At 34.2% G+C, this 20000-nt stretch overlaps 1 protein-coding gene across 5 annotated transcripts; it reads left to right on the plus strand.

The window, feature by feature from the left end:
• The first annotated feature begins 4915 nt into the window (after positions 1 to 4915).
• On the plus strand, positions 4916 to 16822 carry LOC124833473 (uncharacterized). Of its 5 annotated transcripts, none has more exons than XM_088106330.1 (27): positions 4916 to 5149; positions 5239 to 5413; positions 5491 to 5618; positions 5722 to 5838; positions 6085 to 6231; positions 6407 to 7038; positions 8458 to 8579; positions 8692 to 8783; positions 8918 to 9164; positions 9243 to 9312; positions 9892 to 10055; positions 10161 to 10231; positions 10332 to 10502; positions 10926 to 10997; positions 11164 to 11265; positions 11569 to 11658; positions 13859 to 13934; positions 14007 to 14100; positions 14182 to 14251; positions 14413 to 14592; positions 15016 to 15138; positions 15227 to 15310; positions 15399 to 15583; positions 15702 to 15840; positions 15921 to 15980; positions 16056 to 16160; positions 16243 to 16822. In XM_088106330.1, the coding sequence occupies exons 1-27, from the start codon at positions 5048 to 5050 to the stop codon at positions 16354 to 16356; spliced, it is 3732 nt and encodes a 1243-aa protein (XP_087962456.1). In that variant the 5' UTR covers positions 4916 to 5047; the 3' UTR covers positions 16357 to 16822. The 5 variants fall into 5 exon arrangements, 4 of the variants coding, with proteins under 4 accessions (XP_087962456.1, XP_087962458.1, XP_087962457.1 ...); XM_088106332.1 differs by having other exon boundaries at positions 16062 to 16160; XM_088106331.1 differs by having other exon boundaries at positions 9243 to 9306.
• Positions 16823 to 20000: the final 3178 nt, after the last annotated feature.

Genomic DNA, 20000 nt, shown 5'->3' on the forward strand with positions numbered 1-20000 from the left:
AAACCTGTGTTAGATTAGATGAGACCCTTACCCTGAAACCTAAGCCCAAACCGAGAATTGTCAATCTCCTCTAAATCTTCACTACCCCATTACATAGTTTTTGAGAAACCATACACCTACACTTGTATTCTCCTAACAATTCGCAACCCTAACCTGGTGATATGCCATAAAAAGATACACCATACAGACTCTAACAAGATCAACACATAAAATTAGGGTTAAATCCCCTTACCTAGATAAGTTTTATCCCTTCTTCCCAACGTCTTTCATCCTAGGGTTTTCTCCCATTTTTGCTCCTTACTATCTATCTCATCTTGCCTCAAAGTGCTCTCAGTTTTCTCCTTTCCCCCTAGTTTTTGCTGTGTTTTTCGTTTTTAAACAATCCCTAAAGATAAACCTTTATTATCTTTTTAACCTTTCTGTTACCACCGAAACTCTTGGAGATGAATCTCACGCCTTCTGTTATATTTTTCCTTATCTTCTTCTCTTTTTGGTTTGCATTTTCATCCCTACCTTTCATTTTCTTGTTTCAGGAATCTCCTATAAAGATTCAATATTGTTCTTTTTACTTCTACAGCCAAATTTGTTTCTTTATTCTTTTGATTTGGCTTTAAAACTTTGTTATGCATATAATTCGTGGGTGTAACACCCTGCTTTTTGATATGTCACCGTGTAAAATATTTTCCCAACTTTTCTATAAAACATTCATTTGAGATGATCAAACTTTATTCAATTAAAATGCAAAACCAAATCATAACTTTAAACATCGTTTGTTCAAAACGAAATTCTCGAATTATCTCTTTTACAATAAAATAACGAGTCTGAAAAACTTTTATCATCAACCCCTAACTAAAAGATCCCAACTCTCACGTCAGCAACTTTGATCTAGTCTTATCTGCAACGTCATCTACTTCTATACAAGTACGATTATTGTAGGTGGAAACCACAACCACAACATGCAAGGGTGAGCAACCAAAATTATCATAACATACAATGTATAGTAATCAATTTAAACACATGACAATATGATCATATTTCATCACAACATCAATATCACAACCAAATCATTTATAAACTAATGTCATTTCTTTGTATTGTGTCGTCATAACCTGTTCTCACTAACATGACCATCATAACTTGTTCTCACTAACAAGGCGATTCGAGTCGTCTTCTATCGCAACTTCAGACCTATCTGCTGGACTTCTTAAAGACTAACGAGTAAACACACCGACACTGTGCACACCGGTGCACTAGACTCAACATGAGCCGAAGCCTTTTGGGCAAGACATCCAACTCTCTCAAGTCCTCGCGCATGATGAAGGGTGACTCTTGAATCTCTATCTCTACACGAGACTCAACATCCTTAACGTAAAGCTCACACATGACTGACCATAGTACAAAGAAATGACGTAGTTTTGCACTCACATCACAAATCAATACGCATGCTCAATAACACGTATTATACAACAAGTCTAAGGTTTTAAAAAAACTCTCATTCTATTGCATACTTAATCTCTATCATATGCATTGCTCGTCTCATCACCAATCTTGTAATTACAAGGTCAACTTCTCTTCCTACTAACCATACTATAAATCAATATTTAAAAAATAATAAACCCAAGTGATGCCATACCATCCATTCATAAGTAAACCCTTCCAAATTAAGAGTAAAATCTATTTTATGAATTAACATGGCAAAGGAATTCCACATTGGAAGAATCATTATGTGCCAACCACAAATGCATTACAAAATTTAGAAAAGACAAAGCAGCGAGGCTCACAAGGATTAAAGTAATTCCCTGCCTCTACATTCAAACCACTCTTCTAGCATTAAAAAAAATAAACTTCAAACTTGTAAAGTCACGGTCTCCCTTTAAACTTCCCTTTTTAATTTTATACTACCAAGGCTTAAGACAAAAAATATAACCTATTCAGAAAACTAGTTATTTGAGAAATTAGTCTTGATTGCAAAAATATTAATTTTTGGTGCGTTTTAGTGACACCTAGAAAATTGGGGTGTTATATTAGTTGAGAAATTTATGTTAGTATTTGAGTTGTTTACACCATCTGACATGTTTCCTTATACGATTTTGTCTAGGAAAAAGTACAATCTTTTCTGAATTTAAATCCTCAAGAGGCACAACAAAAGTAAATCAGATAAGAATGGATGATGACGCAATAATCTAGCAGATTGATAAGTCAGGTAAAGATTCACCATAAAGTGTTGAGATTGGTATCGCGCAACGGAACATTTTAAAGAGCATGATAACGGTCAACAAATGAAGAGGGGAGGGGTGAATTGGTTCTTTCAAAAAATTATGAATTCGTCAAACAATTTAAACGCAAGAGTTATAGAGTCAAAGAAAATCACACAAAAGATTATCCTGGTTCGAATCAACTGATTCTACGTCTAGTTGTTAATCACTATAAATAGTCATTAACCTTTTGCACTAAAATGTTGTTTCATATTACAAACAGATTATACAAAGATAAGAAATAGAAAACACCTTCCCTTGACACACAATGAAAGAACCTAGCTCAATCAACTTGAAGATAACCGCTTCGACTTTAGATGCACTAAACGCAAGCTTGTCTTTTTCACAAGATTGGACTCTCTAAGACTTTGAGAACTTCCTCAAAACTATTCTGTATTCTCAAAATGACTCAGTTATTTTTCTAAGGGTTTACGAAAGGGTATATATAGGCCAGGGGTAAGAAACTGAAAAACCTGTGCCCAACTGCTAGTGATAATCAATTATCATAAGTGATAATCAATTATCATAAGCGATAATTGATTATTTGAGACCGTTATGGGTTTTTGAAAAAGTGATAATCGATTATCCTAGTGATAATCGATTATTTGCGCACCTTGGACAATATTAAACCAAGAAGTGATAATCGATTATCCCCTGTGATAATCGATTATTTGCGCAAGGAACCCCTTTCTATTTTAGTTTGTGATAGTCGATTATCCCCTTAGATAATCAATTATTGTTGTGATGAAACTCTAGTTTGAGATGCTTCTGAGCTTTTTACAATTACAAAATGAATCCTATATAATTGTTTCTACAAAGAATGCTTTTAACATTAATACAAAAGATTCTTCATGTCTTCAGTAGTAACATCATCAAAATCACTTCAAGACACCAATGTTCCTCATTGGTATCATAAAGATGTTAATTTTTGATAAGAATCAGAGTTCTAATCTAATAACCGAGAGAATCCTCTCTTAAAGAATGCAAATGCAAACAATATGACTCAAAAGTGTCTACATATGTGTTTGATTCCCTTATATATAGGTATAAATGTTTAAGGCACCTAAGAAATTCTAAAAGAAAGCCCAAAGACATCAACCCAAAAATAACTCAAAAATTTTAAAGCAAAAAGGAATTATTTACAATTAAAAGAAAATTACAAATCATTTTAAGTGCCTAAATTATTGTATAATTATGCTTTAAGCCATGATCTTCATGTCCCTTGAATTCTAGTCTTTATGGAGCATCACGAGTCTTAAAGAGATTTATTCTTCCAACTGTTTGTTCTTTGACCTTGTCATAGGTCATTTGAATTGCAATCCTCAAGTTCTTCTTCTATATGATGAAGAGATAGTCCTCCATCATATTCACTTCAATATCAATTGAAAAAACGTTTCATGTTCATGTTAGTATTTGAGTTATTTACACCATCTGACACGTTCTCGCTTTAATGTCACTTAAGAAACATCTCATGCTAGATTTGAGTTGTTTACACCATTTGACAAGTTCTCGTGTTAATGTTAATTGAGAAAATATTTCATGCTAGTATTTGAGTTATTTACACTATTTGATACGTTTCTGTTTCAATGTCAATTAAAAAATGTTTCATGTTAGTATATGAGTTGTTTAAATGTTTCCTTCAATGTCAGTTGAGAAAACACGTTTGAGAGATAAAAAAGTTTAAAATGATTTGGTTAAAAAGATTACATCTATTCTTTTTTAAAGTGTTTTGACTAAAATATATCAAAATTTCAAATTCACATCAAACTTTAAAGTTTAAAAATATATGGGTTAAATATGTTTTTAGTCCCTAAACTATTGGCCGTTTTTGGTTTTCGTCCCTCTTTCAAAGTAAGGTACAATTTGGTCCACATTCTTTTCGAAACGTTCGTTTTAGTCCTCGGAACTTTGGTTTTAGTCCTCATTTTGTTGCTAAATGAGGACCAACTTTTTAAACGGTGTTAGTTTTCGAGGACTAAAACGAGCATTTTCGAAAAAAATGAGGACCAAATTGTACCTTACTTTGAAAGAGGGACGAAAACCAGAAACGACCAATAGTTTAGGGACTAAAAACATATTTAACCCAAAATATATTTAACCTTAAAATAATTTCTTGTAATAAAAGTTTAATTAAAACATTACAAGAAAACCAACTATTTAATATATATTTACTATTTTTTGGAATATGCTGGAAGTAGAGAAAATGTTTAGTATTCCATTAGAAGTGTGAAGGTGTTTTGTTATCTTTTTCTCGTAAATATAAAGAAAACTATGGGCAGCTCGAAATCTCGAAAAACAAAGCATATCCCCTCCAGCGGCGCAGTATAAGACGAAACACTAAAATGCGCTACCAACTTGTCCCAATCGACGGGCAATGGCTATTGTGCGCCAATCGTGCGTTGCACCGAACTGAGAAGCAGGCACGGCAGAATAGTAGGAAAAGGACGAAGCAAACAAAAACACACACCAATTAATGAATTAATAATAATTAGCAACAATTAGTAATTAATTAATAATAACATGATGACAGTCAGCTATATATAATATATATTAGCAACAATTAATAATTAATTAATAATAACATGGTGACACACTCACCTATATCTATATATATATATATATATATATATATATATATATAATCATAACTAATAAAAAAATCTAACCAAAAATCTGCAAAAATCGATCATTTCATTCATATCCCCTTTCTTTCTTTATTCTCTCTTCTTCTTGTTATGTGTGTCTGTCCTTGAAGCTAGAAGAAGGACACGAAGCAACAACGAAGAAGAAGCATGGTTTCAACGAGACGCAACAGTGGATCTTTCTCCAACGCCAACAAGAGGCCGTCTTCTTCTGACGACAAAACTCCCTCCCCTTCCCCCAAGCGCCAAAAGGTTTTGCCTTTTTTTTTACCCCTTTCTCTCAATAATCTCTATTTCTCGCTCGATTCACCTCTCTGATTCGCTCCCTTATGTTTTCTCAGGTCGACAATGTTGCTGCCGCCTCGGAGAAACCGATGCCGCCGGCGGAAAATTCCAAGGATTTGGGCATGCGGGAGCCTCCCGCTGATCCCGGAGAATGCGAATCTCGAGACGCTCAGATCGCCGGTGACGTCAATCCAGACGGCAAGGCGGATCCCACGCCGCCGATCGCCGATGGTTCATCTTTGCCACTAACACTTTCATCTTCAGTTTGTTATTTTTTTTTATAATTTTTATTGTTTTCTTGCGTGAAGGTTCTACACCGACTGTGGTTGCTGATAAACCTAGGGGTTCGTTCTCTTCTTGGGCTATATATCAGAAGCAAAACCCGAATTTCGAGGCTTCAGTTCCCTGGTGCAGACTCTTGTCTCAATCTGCGCAGGTAAATTTGTAATATTTTATTTCTTTGTTATTTTTGTTTCTGAGTGAATTGGGGGTCACTGCAAATTTTGTTTACTTGGAGTTTAATTTTATTATTGCTGCAGAATCCCAATGTTTTAATTTGCACACCCAACTTTACTATTGGGTCTAGTAGGGGTTGCAATTTCCCGTTGAAGGACCAGACTATAAGTGGAAATTTGTGCAAGATCAAACACACGCAGGTACACACATCTCTTGGAGTCTGAGATTGTGCGAGGAATGGAAGGATTTTTTTTTTCGACCACAAGCCTTGACACTTGCCAGTGATTTTTTTTTCTTTTGTGTTGTTTGAGATGTGCGTGAATGCTTGTGCGAAAGTGTGTGCTTGGTTTGCTTCCTTCCTTTTCTTTTTCTTTACAGTTGTTTGAGGTAAATATCGTAGGATATGTATGTGCAGTATGATTACTGTTGTTTCTGGAAATGATCAGCGCGAGGGAAGTGCTGTGGCCGTGCTAGAAAGTACGGGTAGCAAAGGATCGGTGGTAGTGAATGGCACGCTCCTCAAGAAGAGTACCAGTTATGTGCTTAACTCGGGGGACGAGGTGATTTTTGGTTTGATTGGGAATCATTCTTATGTATCCTTTTACACTCTTTGCATTCGAATATGTTGTCAGTCTTTTCTACTACTGTTTTTCTTTTTTTCTAAACGGGAGTTATCAAAATTTTCTATTTGCTTCCTTGTATTAAGTATTTATGTCCTTCCTTTTCTATCTCTGTCTGCATGTGGTTCCTTGATTTATTTTGACTTAGATTTTTCAGCAAATAAATCCTGAAGTTGCAGTTAAGGCTGCAGAAATTCAGGGTGGTGTCAGCAAGTTTTTCCAGATTGAAAGGAGGGCTGGAGACCCTTCAGCCGTTGCTGGAGCTTCTATTCTGGCTTCTCTTTCTAGCCTCAGACCGGATCTTACAAGATGGAAGTCTCCATCTCAGACTGCTGGTAAACCTATTCAGGGTACTGATGTTCCTAGTCATTCTGTTCTCCCTGATGGTACAGAGACCGGGCTCGAAGGTGTGGAAGGCAACTCTGTTCCAAATATAGCGACAGATAAAGCTGCTGATGTTGGAGCAAGTGACAAGAATTTGCCTATGGATTGCGATTCAGATGATGCTGGCACAGAGGCAGGCAATGTAAAAATCTCTGGGGTGAATGCTTTCCTAGGGCCTTTCTTCAGGATTCTAGCTGGATCTACTTGTAAAGTGAAATTGAGCAAAAGTATCTTTAAACAGGTATTCGAAGAAAGACATGGGACGAGGGATGTGCAAGCTGCATCGACTTCGGGTACTTCTGTTCGCAGTGCAGTTTTTAAAGAGGATGTTCATGCTGCAATACTTGATAGGAATGAAATAGAAGTGTCCTTTGACAACTTCCCTTACTACTTAAGGTATAACTAGTGGATTTCTCAGTCAATTCCACAGCTTTTGTCTTTGTTTTGGCACTTTATGTGTTAAGTGAATTTCAAATTGTCATTCTTTGTTGTTCCTTTCATGTGCTTTCCTATCATTCTCCTTTATTTAAAGATAATTCCCATTGAACATTTAATGTTCATTTGTTTCCTGCAAACTAATTGAACATGCAATTGCATTCTTTAAAATTTATAAAAGGAAATAAATTAATCTTTTTTAAAACAATTACAATTTTGTTCTTTATAAATGGGAATTTTTATGTCCTATACTAGATAGATATATGGACTTTACTGTGTTAGGAGCTACATTGCTAACAAAGGTCCATGCTACTAATTTGAATCAACAATCAAAACATTTCCAAGAGCAAAGGCACACATTGTCAGACACTAAGTAGTACAATATACTTGTCTGATTTACAATTCTAGAGTAATTGGATTTCATCGTTTCTAGTTTATTGATTTCAAGTAACCATTTTATATATATACTTGATACAACAACAATGTCAGGGACAATAGCTATAATTACAATTAAAGTTTATTCCCTCTATGTGAAGTTAGGTACATGAATCAAATGGTATATTGTGTTCTGTTATTAGATGATATACAAACGATAATGTTTAAATTCAATTCTAACCCAAGCCTATATTTCCTCTCCCCCCTCTAAACTTGTATTTCTCGTGTAAGGTAAGTAATGAAGTGCTCTCAAACGGGTCCTTCCAACAAGCCCAATTTTTTTATTTGGAAAACAACTCCTAGTTTTTCCCTTATCAACACAAAAACCCTTGCAGCCTCTTATTCACACAATATGTACTGAATACTGATGGAAAATTCCGCTACTCTTACATTATGAGCTAAAATAAGAAGCAGGGATTAGAACTAAATATTGGTTAAAGAAACAGGTACAATGTTATGACATGAAAGAGAGACTTATCGAGGCAGTTGTTTCGTTTGTATATAATTTATTCTCTTCTCTTCATTTTACTGTTTTGTATTTGAATTTGTTATATGCAGTTGGATGCCATGATTCCAGTGCTGTTTTTTTATCAACTATGGTTTTTCATCCAATGTGTATTGGTAGAACTTTGCAGTGGCATGACATGTGGTTGTAAATTTTGAAAAAGATTTTAAATTGTGGACTTGATTGCATTTGTGTTTAATATGATCTTCAATACCTGGGTTTCGCAGGGGTACTATAATGAGCTGTTTTAGCTATATCATATGATATTTTCCTCAATTTAAAACCTCGATTGTGAATTTTTTTTAAAGGTTCTTTGTTTTTAATACAAATTTAGGAGTTCAATATGATTTTATGTTTGTGATTTCATTCATGCTTGATTGTTGTAGCTTCTTGGTTTGATCATTGATTGCGTTTCTGACCATATTTATATCTTCTTTCAGTGAGAATACAAAAAATGTTCTAATTGCAGCTTGCTTTATACACCTGAAGCATAGAGAACATGCAAAGTACACCACTGATCTTACAACCATAAACCCTCGTATTCTACTTTCAGGACCTGCAGGTGTATGCGAATTGCATTACTCTTCTCCTATATTTTTCCTTTCCAATGATTTTATTTTTGTTTTGACTTCCTTCTTAACTCACTGTTTCTCTCAATTGCCATTTTTTTGCAGGGTCAGAAATATATCAGGAGATGCTGGCAAAAGCACTTGCGAAACACTTTGGAGCTAAATTGCTCATATTTGATAGCCATTCGCTTTTGGGTGTAAGATAAAGTTTTCTTATTGATCTGATATTTGGATTAATCCATGAACACCTTTTTCATTAATGTGCCATTGAAGGTTATTTACCTATAAGCTGGTAATGAATCTTCATTTGTTCTATGTTCATATTTAACAGGGTTTAACTTCCAAGGAAGCTGAGCTGCTCAAAGATGGATTTGGTGCTGATAAATCCTGTGGCTGTGCTAAACAAAGTCCTTTAACTACAGACATGGCTGGGAGCATGGATCCACCAGTTAGTGAACCAGAGACACAGAACTCCTCAAATGCACCTACTCCATGTGGTTTTGAGTCTCAACTTAAGTTTGAAGCTGATAATTTACCATCTACATCTGGGGCATCTAAAACTTGTGTGTTTAAACTAGGTAGGTTTGCTTCATTTCTCCATTTAAGGAGACTTAATTTGTCACAAAGGTTAATGTTTTTCAGATATAATCCTTCAGGTGACAGGGTAAAATACAGTTCATATTCTGGGGGAATATATCAGCTTCAGACAATTTCTACAAGGTACAGGTTTGTGCTAAACTGTTCTCGGCTGGTTTCCATTTCTCACGATCTCATTGATACAAGGCGGAATTTGTTTTACCAAATTTAACAGTCACATATCACCTGAATTTATGATTGAAACATGGTATTACTTCAAATAATGAATTATACAATGTATGGTTTTGCGGGTGAATACAATGTTTTTGAAAGCAAGCTATACCAGTTACGCCAGATAAATGGCACTTCTACTTTAGTCATTGCCAATGCCAAATTTTTTATCTGCATAAACAATATTCTATATCTATCCACTCCAGGTTGCATTGCAACTTTTACTTTGCTAGGGAGAAATGCATTAGGAAAAAGTGAGAAATGAAAATGAGAGGGATGTATTAGAAATTATTTTTCTTTCTTTTTTGGCAATCAAATAAATGTAGGGCAAAAATGTTAGGTACAAACTGCCCTATTTGCCTAATACTTGCTTTCAATTTCATTAAAATGATATTTACAGATTGTGTGATTAAGGATAATATAGTAGTTTTTCTTTTGTTTATATTGTTTACCAAACAAAGTGAAATTGTTTTTATTTTTGGTTATAATTTTGCTCAGCAATCACATATACAGGGGTCCACCTAATGGAAGTCGGGGGAAGGTTGTCTTACTTTTCGATGATAATCCGTTGTCAAAAATTGGTGTAAGATTTGATAAACCCATACCTGATGGAGTTGACCTTGGAGGTTGCTGTGAGGGTGGTCAAGGATTTTTCTGCCATGGTAATTTCTTATCTGTCTTATAAATTATCTTTTTAGATATTTTGTATTTTTATCTACAACTTTATCTTTGTCCTACATCTCGAACTTATCTTTTTCTCATTCCAGTGAATGATCTTCGGTTGGAAAACAGTGGCATTGAAGAACTTGACAAATTACTCATTAATACATTATTTGAGGTCACCTTTTACTCCACTCTGTGATCTAGTAAAATTTTTCTCTAATCATATTATACAGTCTCTTAATCTTACAATAAGAGTTTGTACATGTTTTTTTCAGGTTGTGGTCAGTGAGAGCAGAAATGAACCCTTCATTTTGTTCATGAAAGATGCAGAGAAGTCTATAGTAGGAAACGGAGATCCATTTTCATTTAAAAGTAGGCTTGAAAATCTTCCGGACAACGTGGTGGTAATAGGTTCACATACTCACACTGACAGTCGCAAAGAGAAGGTGATAATTGAGTGTTTTTGTAATGCTAGAATGGTACAATCGTTGAGTCATTTTAAGCCATCAGACGAATACTGATTCAGAAAAATATTTTAATAACCCATGGTGAGAAAATTGAGCCAAGTTCTATTTGCCATATCATTAGTTTTTTTACCCGACTTGATCAGTTTCCAGTAATCTATATTTTTGGTAGCTGTGGGCTTTATATATATATATATATATATATATATATATATATATATATATATATATATATATATTTCTGGTTATATTTTATTGAGAAACTGAGAAAGATGTCCGTTGTCAAAGTAAGATACGAATTGGATATCCTAAGTACATGGTTCTTTGTATTATCGTTTGATTGTTGGTCTTAATGAATGTGTATAAATGATTTTGTTATTGATATTTAACTATTTTTTCTTGCAGTCACATCCTGGGGGTTTACTTTTTACGAAGTTTGGCAGTAATCAGACGGCTCTTCTTGATTTGGCTTTCCCCGTAAGAATATCATCTCCTTTGGAGTATAGTATTTATATTTGAAAGAACAGAACAAGAATACCTGTACATACTTTACATGTCTTCTTTAGGCTTTCACTGTTGCAATAACATCCCTCCCTCATTCTCTCTCTCTCTCTCTCTCTCTCTCTCTCTCTCTCTCTTTCAGGATAGTTTTGGAAGATTGCATGACAGGGGAAAGGAGGTCCCAAAGCCGAACAAAACCTTAACTAAACTTTTCCCGAATAAAGTGACAATTCACATGCCACAGGTTTGTATAACATTTTCTTTCAAACCAACTACCAAAATTTTGAAGTTCTTGGGTGAAGGTATATGAAATGGTTTTATATTTTACACTTACTCACTCAAAATCCCTTAGGGTTGGAGCAAGGATAATGCTGACATATAATTGTAAATTTCAGTTTCAGTTAGAAAAATGCCAAGGATTGAACTCTTCACCAATTGTTCATATAGGACCTTTTATACTGTTATGAATAAGAAATTCAAACTGTTGGGCGAAGGTACATGAATTGTTCTATATCTAACAATATTCAGTGTATGTTTCCTGATCCAGGATGAAGTACTTCTAGCATCTTGGAAGCAGCAACTTGATCGAGATGTTGAGACTCTTAAAATTAAAGGAAATTTGCACAATTTACGTTCTGTAAGTTCTTGTGCGAGCTTGTAATTTTAATTCAATTTTTTTTCATGGTAAAACATAATATTGTTATTATTAAACCTTACACCATATATTTGGTTTTCAAAATATTACTTTTTTGGATTGCGTCTTTAATTATGGGTCTACTACTTTTGGGTGATACGTTTGGTTTTATATTTGTATGGGTGACATGGAATGGGTGCTTAAAGATAAATTGGTTGTTCTGGACCTAAGTAAATTTTGTACAAGATAGTTAGTATAATTTTTGGGGTAGTACATCCTTTAATTGATATGGATCTAGCTCTTCTAAAGTGAGCAAGTGTGTAAAGTGAGAAAACAAGGATACATTTATTGTTGGTTTTGATTGAAGTGCCTCATAAATGCATCTAACTTTAAATGAATGATTGCCTTTACTTTCTCACCTTGCTGTTTGTGCACTGCACATTTTTGAGGAGGACTAAATAGACTGGATATGATATTTAAACTTGTTCTGAAGTGTCTGAGCCAAATTTTATTTGTTGTCCACACGCACTGCACATAGAATTCATGGTTACATCAATTATGTTGCTGAAAAGAAGCTTGAATATAATTTCTCATTATAAATTTGATATTATTTACATCCAAATTATTGTTAAATGTGATTGTCTTGACTGATACACATATCAAGCGTAGATGTTATTATCAACAATAAAAGCCCTATGCCACAAAAGTTAGCCATGTAGATTGCATGATGACATTAGGCTTGATTGAAGATAAATTTTTTACCGAAATTATTTACCGTGAGTTTCCTCTAAACGAAATTCTTCCAATATTCTTCAAGGCTGTCCTTTCATCAGTTTAACAGGGTTGAAAATCATTCAATCTACTTTTCTCATTGGTGCTTTCACTGACATTCTATGCATCTATCCAAACCATGATAACCTATTTACCGTAATCTTTTACTCAATCATGCACTAATATTTTCTAATACACAATCATTCCATATCTTGTAATTTCTTATGTGGCTACACATCTATTACTAGGGTTATTGTTTATAAATAATTTTAGGTTTGTACTGGAGTCTTTGGATGTTTGAAATGCAATTATGGCTGTGCAAGGTTTATTCTTCTAAATGATTTTAAATGTTGTCTTTGTGGTCCAATTTTAGCTCTTATGAGACTGGGACAGGGTTGCTATTTATTACGTTGTTGTTCTGCAGTTGTTATGCTTTAGTATTACTGCTATTGTTGTTAGTAGAACCTTTTGTTACTTGTGTACAACCCTTGATCACTAGCTGCATAAGTTATGACTCAAAATTGAGAGGTGAAGGCATGGCCCACAAAAAAATTAAATAACGTGGTATGAACTATGAAGAGATAGGAATTATGTAAGTTTCTTAATGGAACTTTAGCTTGTTCTTGAGGAGCCTGGCGTAGTGTTAATGATGACAGTATAGTTTTCTGTAGTTAATTCCTTGTCTCTTTTAGAAATTATCGGAATAGCGTGCTTTTAGTTTTTCATAATTATTAGACAGTTTTTGTATTTAAAACTTTGCACCCAATTACTCACCATAGGAAATAGTACCCTTTTTGCCTAAAATGTCTATGGACGCTCTGTTTAACATACGGAGAAGGTACTTTTCATTTAATAACTTCATGTTAAAGGCCCCCCTCTAAATTCTGACCCAAGGGAAGCGAGATTTAGATAGGGAAATTTGGTGCTGTTAGTTAGAAGGGATTAGTTAATTTGTTGGGGGTATTAGTTCTAAACATAGATGAAAATAAGGATGGAAGGGGCATTAACAGAATTAGAATGTTTCTAGGGTTCTGGAGAAGAATCCATTCTACTATATTCAATTGTTCAAAAAAATTATACATTTTGGGTGTTAATTTGTGGGGGGTTAGTTAAATAAGTAGGAGGACATAAGGATAAGAGTGAGCATTCTAAACTATTATAGTGGCATTTGGGAATTGAACCACTGGTAGAAAGCCCCCTCCCCTCCCCTTCGTGATTAATTGCTTCCTTTTCTTTGTTTCATTCAATATTAAATAAAGAAGTTTTCTATTCTTATCTTCCGTTACTGGTTTCCTAACAACTCTTTCCTACATTCTTTCAGCTATAATTGTGTTTCTTCTTAGTCTTTTTAAATAATTCACTATTTGACCATGTCGGATGTGTTGATTGTAATTGCTTTCATGATGTACTAAATTGTGTTTCATAATTATAGGTTTTGAGCCGTTGTGGGGTGGAATGTGAAGGGCTTGAATCCTTGTGCATTAAGGATCAAACACTTAGTATTGAAAGTATGTTCTACTAGTAAGTGCTTAAGGTTTTACTGTTTAAATCTCTTCTATATCATTTTTGCTATATTACAGATGCAGAGAAGATTGTTGGTTGGGCTATAAGCCGACATCTCATGCAGAATGCTGAAACTGATCCTGATGCAAAGCTTGTGTTGTCTTGTGAGAGGTAATTATTTAATATACATGCACACATATAAAACACTTAAGGGTCATGTTATTAATCATTAGCTATTTTTTATTCTGCCAGCATCCAGTATGGAATTGGCATCTTACAGTCTATCCAGAATGAGTCAAAAAGCCTGAAGAAGTCTCTTAAGGTTGTTGTTATGAACTTTTGCTGGTTTGATTGTGGGAGATAGCGACATGTAGTAGTTTGTTCCCAACTTACTACTTGGAAGTTATTCTGTTTATAGGGTTTAACCATTTGATTTCATGAGAGCTGTTTTCTGAAATATACCTCTTATGTTTTTGAAATCAGGATATTGTAACAGAAAATGAGTTTGAAAAGAGGCTTTTGGCTGATGTTATTCCACCTAACGACATTGGTGTTACTTTTGAGGATATTGGAGCTCTTGAAAACGTCAAGGATACATTGAAGGAATTGGTTATGCTTCCTTTACAGAGGCCTGAGTTATTTTGCAAAGGGCAATTAACCAAGGTATACTATACAGATTGAAATACATTCTATTGTTTAAGATGCATTCCCCTTTGTCTATTGACTGTTGGAGTTAGATTCTATTGTTGTTTATTTCCTTCCCTGCTTTTTACTATTTTCTTTTTTCTGTTTTACTGATCAACGGGAAATAAATAATCTGACCCTGCTCATGGTGTCTAAGTAGTTTTTAAATGTGTGGCATGGCATGTTCGCAAGGGATTACAAGTTTCCTTGAGAGCTTAGAGTATCAGTGATATGCAATTGTTTTTAAGAAACTCGTTTTGGTGTTGTTTCCTAATATTGGAATATTTTTTTTTACTTAAGTAATAATACTCACAAATATTAAAATAAAGTAAATTTTTAGCCCACCCATTGTCAAGTTTTTTTACTCATCAGATTTTGTGATTCTGATTGACTTCCATGCAGCCATGCAAGGGCATTCTTTTATTTGGTCCTCCTGGAACAGGCAAGACAATGCTTGCAAAGGCAGTTGCTACCGAAGCTGGTGCAAATTTCATCAACATTTCCATGTCGAGTATCACATCTAAGGTTGGGTTTGCTTCACTGGATTTATTTTAACGTCTATGCTGCTAGATATTTTTTCTTTAAACTGTGTTCTTTTCCAATTTTGCTTCAGTGGTTTGGTGAGGGCGAAAAATATGTGAAAGCTGTTTTTTCCCTGGCAAGTAAAATTGCTCCTAGCGTGATATTTGTTGACGAAGTAAGCCTTTTGCATGAATGTTTTTAGTTTGCTTTAATTCATCAGCTGAAAAATAAATCAGTGAAAACTAGTATGGCTTCTTGTATAGGTTGATAGCATGTTGGGCAGGAGGGAAAATCCTGGGGAGCATGAGGCCATGCGAAAGATGAAAAATGAATTCATGGTGAATTGGGATGGCTTACGCACGAAGGATACTGAGAGAGTTCTGGTGCTTGCAGCCACTAATAGGCCTTTTGACCTAGATGAAGCTGTCATAAGGAGGCTGCCTCGGAGGTGAGCACCATGTTCAACTGCACTTCAATTCCTTGGTGTTCTTATTTGGGAAGAGAGGGGGTCTTAATAGAACTAATAAATGTGTGAAGTTTTTCTTAATCAAATTGGTCTTCTGCAGGTTAATGGTAAATTTGCCAGATGCTCCAAATAGAGCAAAAATATTGAAAGTCATACTGGCAAAAGAAGATTTGTCTTCTGGTCTTGATTTGAATGCAATTGCAAGTATGACTGATGGATATTCCGGAAGTGACCTTAAGGTTATGGGCATTCTTTTTTAAACTAGTACACATTTTAAATTAAGGTTATACATGCCTTCAAGCTTGCTCTTTTATTGCAGAATTTGTGTGTAACTGCTGCACATTGTCCAATTAAAGAGATATTAGAGAAGGAAAAAAAGGTAGTTACTTTATGGCAGAATGTTTTCAGCTTGCATCAATGACTTATACTCATCGTATAATTCGATGCATGGCAGGAACAGGCTGCTGCTCTGGCAGAAGGTAGACCTGCTCCAGCAATAAGTGGAAGTGCAGATATCCGATCTTTAAACATGGAAGATTTCAAGTATGCTCATCAACAGGTATATGAAAGGGGTCTCTTTCATACGAAGATCCTCCCTCTCTTAAAATAGATATATATATAACTTTGTCATGTTGAAACAGGTGTGTGCAAGCGTTTCCTCTGAATCCGTAAATATGACGGAGCTTCAACAATGGAATGAACTATACGGTGAAGGTGGTTCAAGAGTAAAAAGAACATTAAGCTATTTCATGTGAGAAAACCCTTTGTACAAATGTTTTTCCTATTGCTGCCCCTCATGTTCTAGAAGCCTCCAGTATTTGTAGTTTTGTGCCGGCCTCATAACGCTTGCAGGGCTTGATGCCGAGCCCGTTTCGTTTATAAGGTGAAATATAGGTTTTTCGAGTATTTTTTTATCCTAACCTGTGGGATGGTGGGTTTTGAAAGGAGTGGAGCCTTGCAGAATAGTGAACAGGCTCTGCTGCATCTATTTTGTTCCTCATCCCCTGGCCGCCACCTCTCCAAAGATGTGTGTTGAAAATGTCTCTCCCAAAACAAGAGTCATAACGACCCCTGTGAAAGCATTTATTGCCCCTCCTAATGGAAAACAAACAATAAGCATTTAGATCATCCCTGCTTTCTGTCGTATGTACATATGCATCATATCATAGAAAATCCCTTAGTTCAATCTCCTTCGCAATGCAAAATTTATTCAACTTTCAATACTGGCAATACTCGGAACAGTTATTAATGACAAAAAATTGGCGTTTTGCATGTTAATTTCAACAAATAATGTCGGGATTTATGTCATGTAGTTTGTGTAGTAATCGATATAACGATGACAATCACATTAAATCATTAATGATTTTATCACTAGTGAGTTTACTGTTATTTGTCCAATCTTTTGACAGAAGAATGTATCCATCGCATTATCATGCTTTGAAAAAAATGTCTACATTATTCCCGTTATTGTATGGATTAAATATTTTGATCCCTTGAATTCTTAAAATATTTCACTAGTCTTTATCTTTGTAGGCTTTTATTAGAGTTTTCTAGTTTGAAAAAAAAACAAAAAAGAATTAAGGTAGTGTTTATTTTTCTTAATAAAATAAAGTAATAAATTTTGAAATGGAATTCATTTTTCTCTTTTTGTCTCTAAGTTTTAGAAATATTAGAAATAAATAGATATAGCGTTTTCTAGTTAAAAAAAACAAATAAAAATTAAGGTAGTGTATATTTATTTTTAATAAAGTAGTGACAAATTTTGAAATGGATTTCATTTTTATTTTGTTTCTAAATTATAGAAATAAATGGATATTACTTTTCTAATTTAATGATATTAATATTTTTTATTCTAGGTTCGCATATGATTTATAATTGTTAGATTCGATAAACAATTTAAATGTCAGCTTAAAATATATTAAAAAAAAATATAATTGGTAAGATGATAATGCAAGTCAGTTGTTTTGGTCCAAACATAAGTTTGAAATACATTAAAAATATTTAGTACAATTAATTAAAAATATTTAGTACAAACAATAGGATGTTAATGTGGGTTGGTTTATTTGGTCTCCATAAAAGTAGAATGGTCTTGCATAATATTTCGAAAGTTTCTCCCTGTACCTCAAACTATATCTTCGTGCACTTTCAATTTTTTTTTTAGGTTTAATATTTATTTTGGTTTCTTGTTTATGAGGTTTATTAAAAGTTGTCCTATCTTTTTTAGACGTTCACAGGTATTCCATATTGAACGGTTCGAGCTGATTTTTTTTCTTATAACGTTAAAAAAAACTAACCAAACTTATCCAGATTGTTTGATTTTTCATGTGACAACTGTGTGACTTAATTGACATGGCAACATTATAAGATTACCCAATATAGGAGTATCACACACCGGAAGCTCTGCTCTATGCTCTCAACTTATGGAACTGACGAGTAAAGTATGCGGATGCCTCCTCGTGATCGATGACCGATATTGTTTGACCGAAACTTTCACCGATGGTGATCTTCGTCGCACTCTCCAAGCCAGCGGGGAAGCCATTTTCAAACTCATTGACGACATAATTAATGTTTACACATTTTTCCCCTGTTTCGGGCTTTTTAATTTGAGTAGAAATAAATTAAGTGGAAGTTGTAAATTGTTGATTTGCTTCTGTCCGAGGGTCTTTGCCATGAGTAAGGGCTTTCTCATATCTTTGCCACAACCACCAACACACATATTATATACGATTGTTGGTCTGCGCTTTCGCCTTTCATCTTTCTTCTTTTGTTTTCTTTTTTTCTTTTTTCTCCTATTTCTCCATTTCAACATGTTACTTTTCTTAACAAGTATTTTATATCAGTTAAAGATTTTACATACATATATGTATTTTTATTCATAACATTTTTTCACTTTTTTAAGTACTGATGATTTAATATGCCTATAAGTTTTCCTTTTATTTTGAGACATGTTCTTGATAGTTATCAATAATCAAACCTTAATAGATTTTGTAGTAATTGAATTGTGAATGAATAAGATGATGTGTGTGATGTGGATAGTATATAATAGTTCTTCATTTTTCCTTTAATGGGTATCTCTCTAATCCTCCAGATCTGAATCAATTCAGATTTTTCCCCCCTTTTGATTGTTCAAATCCACTTTTCCTTTTCGTGAAACTTTCCAAATTTAGGCAGTCATTTGCTTTTTCTAGTTTGTTTTTCTTTCTTGGAACATAGAAATTGACATAAGAGAGTGAGCACACAGAGTAGGAAGAATGGGAGTGTCACCGACGGCGATGCCAAACACAGTGTCGATGACGTCTTTGGTTGCACCGCAACCGTACGATGGTGTTACATTGCTTCTTGGTTTTTGGGTGAAGAAGTAAATCTTAGTTATTTTGAAATACTAGGTGTCACGTCAATTAGGCAACACAGTTGCCACGTAATGAAAGATTGTACAGGTTGGTTAAGTGTCGTTAGTTTTTTAACGTCGTAAGCAAAAAGGATCAACTTGAACCATTTTTTACCAAATATGGGATAATTGTGAATGTCTAAAAAAAGATAGGATAACTTTGAATAAACCTCACAAACCGAGAGACCAAAATAGGTATTAAACCTTTTTTTTTAAATTTCAAAACTATCGTTTGTAATTTCTTTTTTTAACTTAAAGTAATTATTTTTAAGATTGTCTGCAACTCAAAAAATCTTACACCTTCCACTTTTTACGTTTCAATGGATTTCAAAATATGTAACATCAATTTCTAGGATGCTATGAATTATTAAAAATTGGTAAAATTAAAAAATTTACCATACTACAAAAACATACTTAAAAAAATCTTATTCTAGAGTAACAAAATAATGAAAGAAATACTTTAATTATATTATCTTAACTTGTAAAAAGAAATAGCTTTGAATGAATTTTAAGATTATTCTCCATCTTTCTCGAGTCAATCATGCCTCTGAAACATTATTCTTGGGCATGGTTCACGTCCATTCTTCATTAAATTCACCATTTTTCACCAAAATAATTTTTGATAATCGATTATCACTTAAGATAATCAATCATCTTAGTGAAATTCACCTAGAAACATCACACAAGAAGGGAAAATCGATTATCATCCCAGATAATCGATTATTCCCGAAACCACACTCAAAACCAACGCGTAGATAATCAATTATAACTAATGATAATCGATTATTCGAACGGTCAAAATGAAGAAACATATGTCTGGAACCCATTGTCCAAAAATCAGCCCGATCCAATGGTGACCGACTTCACATTGACGAAAACACTAGTGTAGATTTTATGATATTCTTCAAAACAGAGCTGTTGATGCGAGACTATTTTCTCTCGATCTAGACCTCTGATTGACGATTCAAACGGTCAGAATGAAGAACCATAAGTCTGGAACCCACTGTCCAC

This window comes from Vigna umbellata, chromosome 2, assembly GCF_029865625.1.
Source record: "Vigna umbellata cultivar VRB3 chromosome 2, Vumbellata_1.0, whole genome shotgun sequence".
In the NCBI taxonomy this organism is placed as follows: domain Eukaryota; kingdom Viridiplantae; phylum Streptophyta; class Magnoliopsida; order Fabales; family Fabaceae; genus Vigna; species Vigna umbellata.

Coding starts and splice junctions, on each gene's coding strand:
- LOC124833473 (XM_088106330.1), top strand. CDS start 5,048: ATGGTTTCAACGAGACGCAACAGTGGATCTTTCTCCAACGCCAACAAG. Junction 5,619..5,721: donor TCTTGTCTCAATCTGCGCAG/GTAAATTTGTAA, acceptor TTATTGCTGCAG/AATCCCAATGTTTTAATTTG. Junction 10,998..11,163: donor TTCTTGATTTGGCTTTCCCC/GTAAGAATATCA, acceptor TCTCTCTTTCAG/GATAGTTTTGGAAGATTGCA.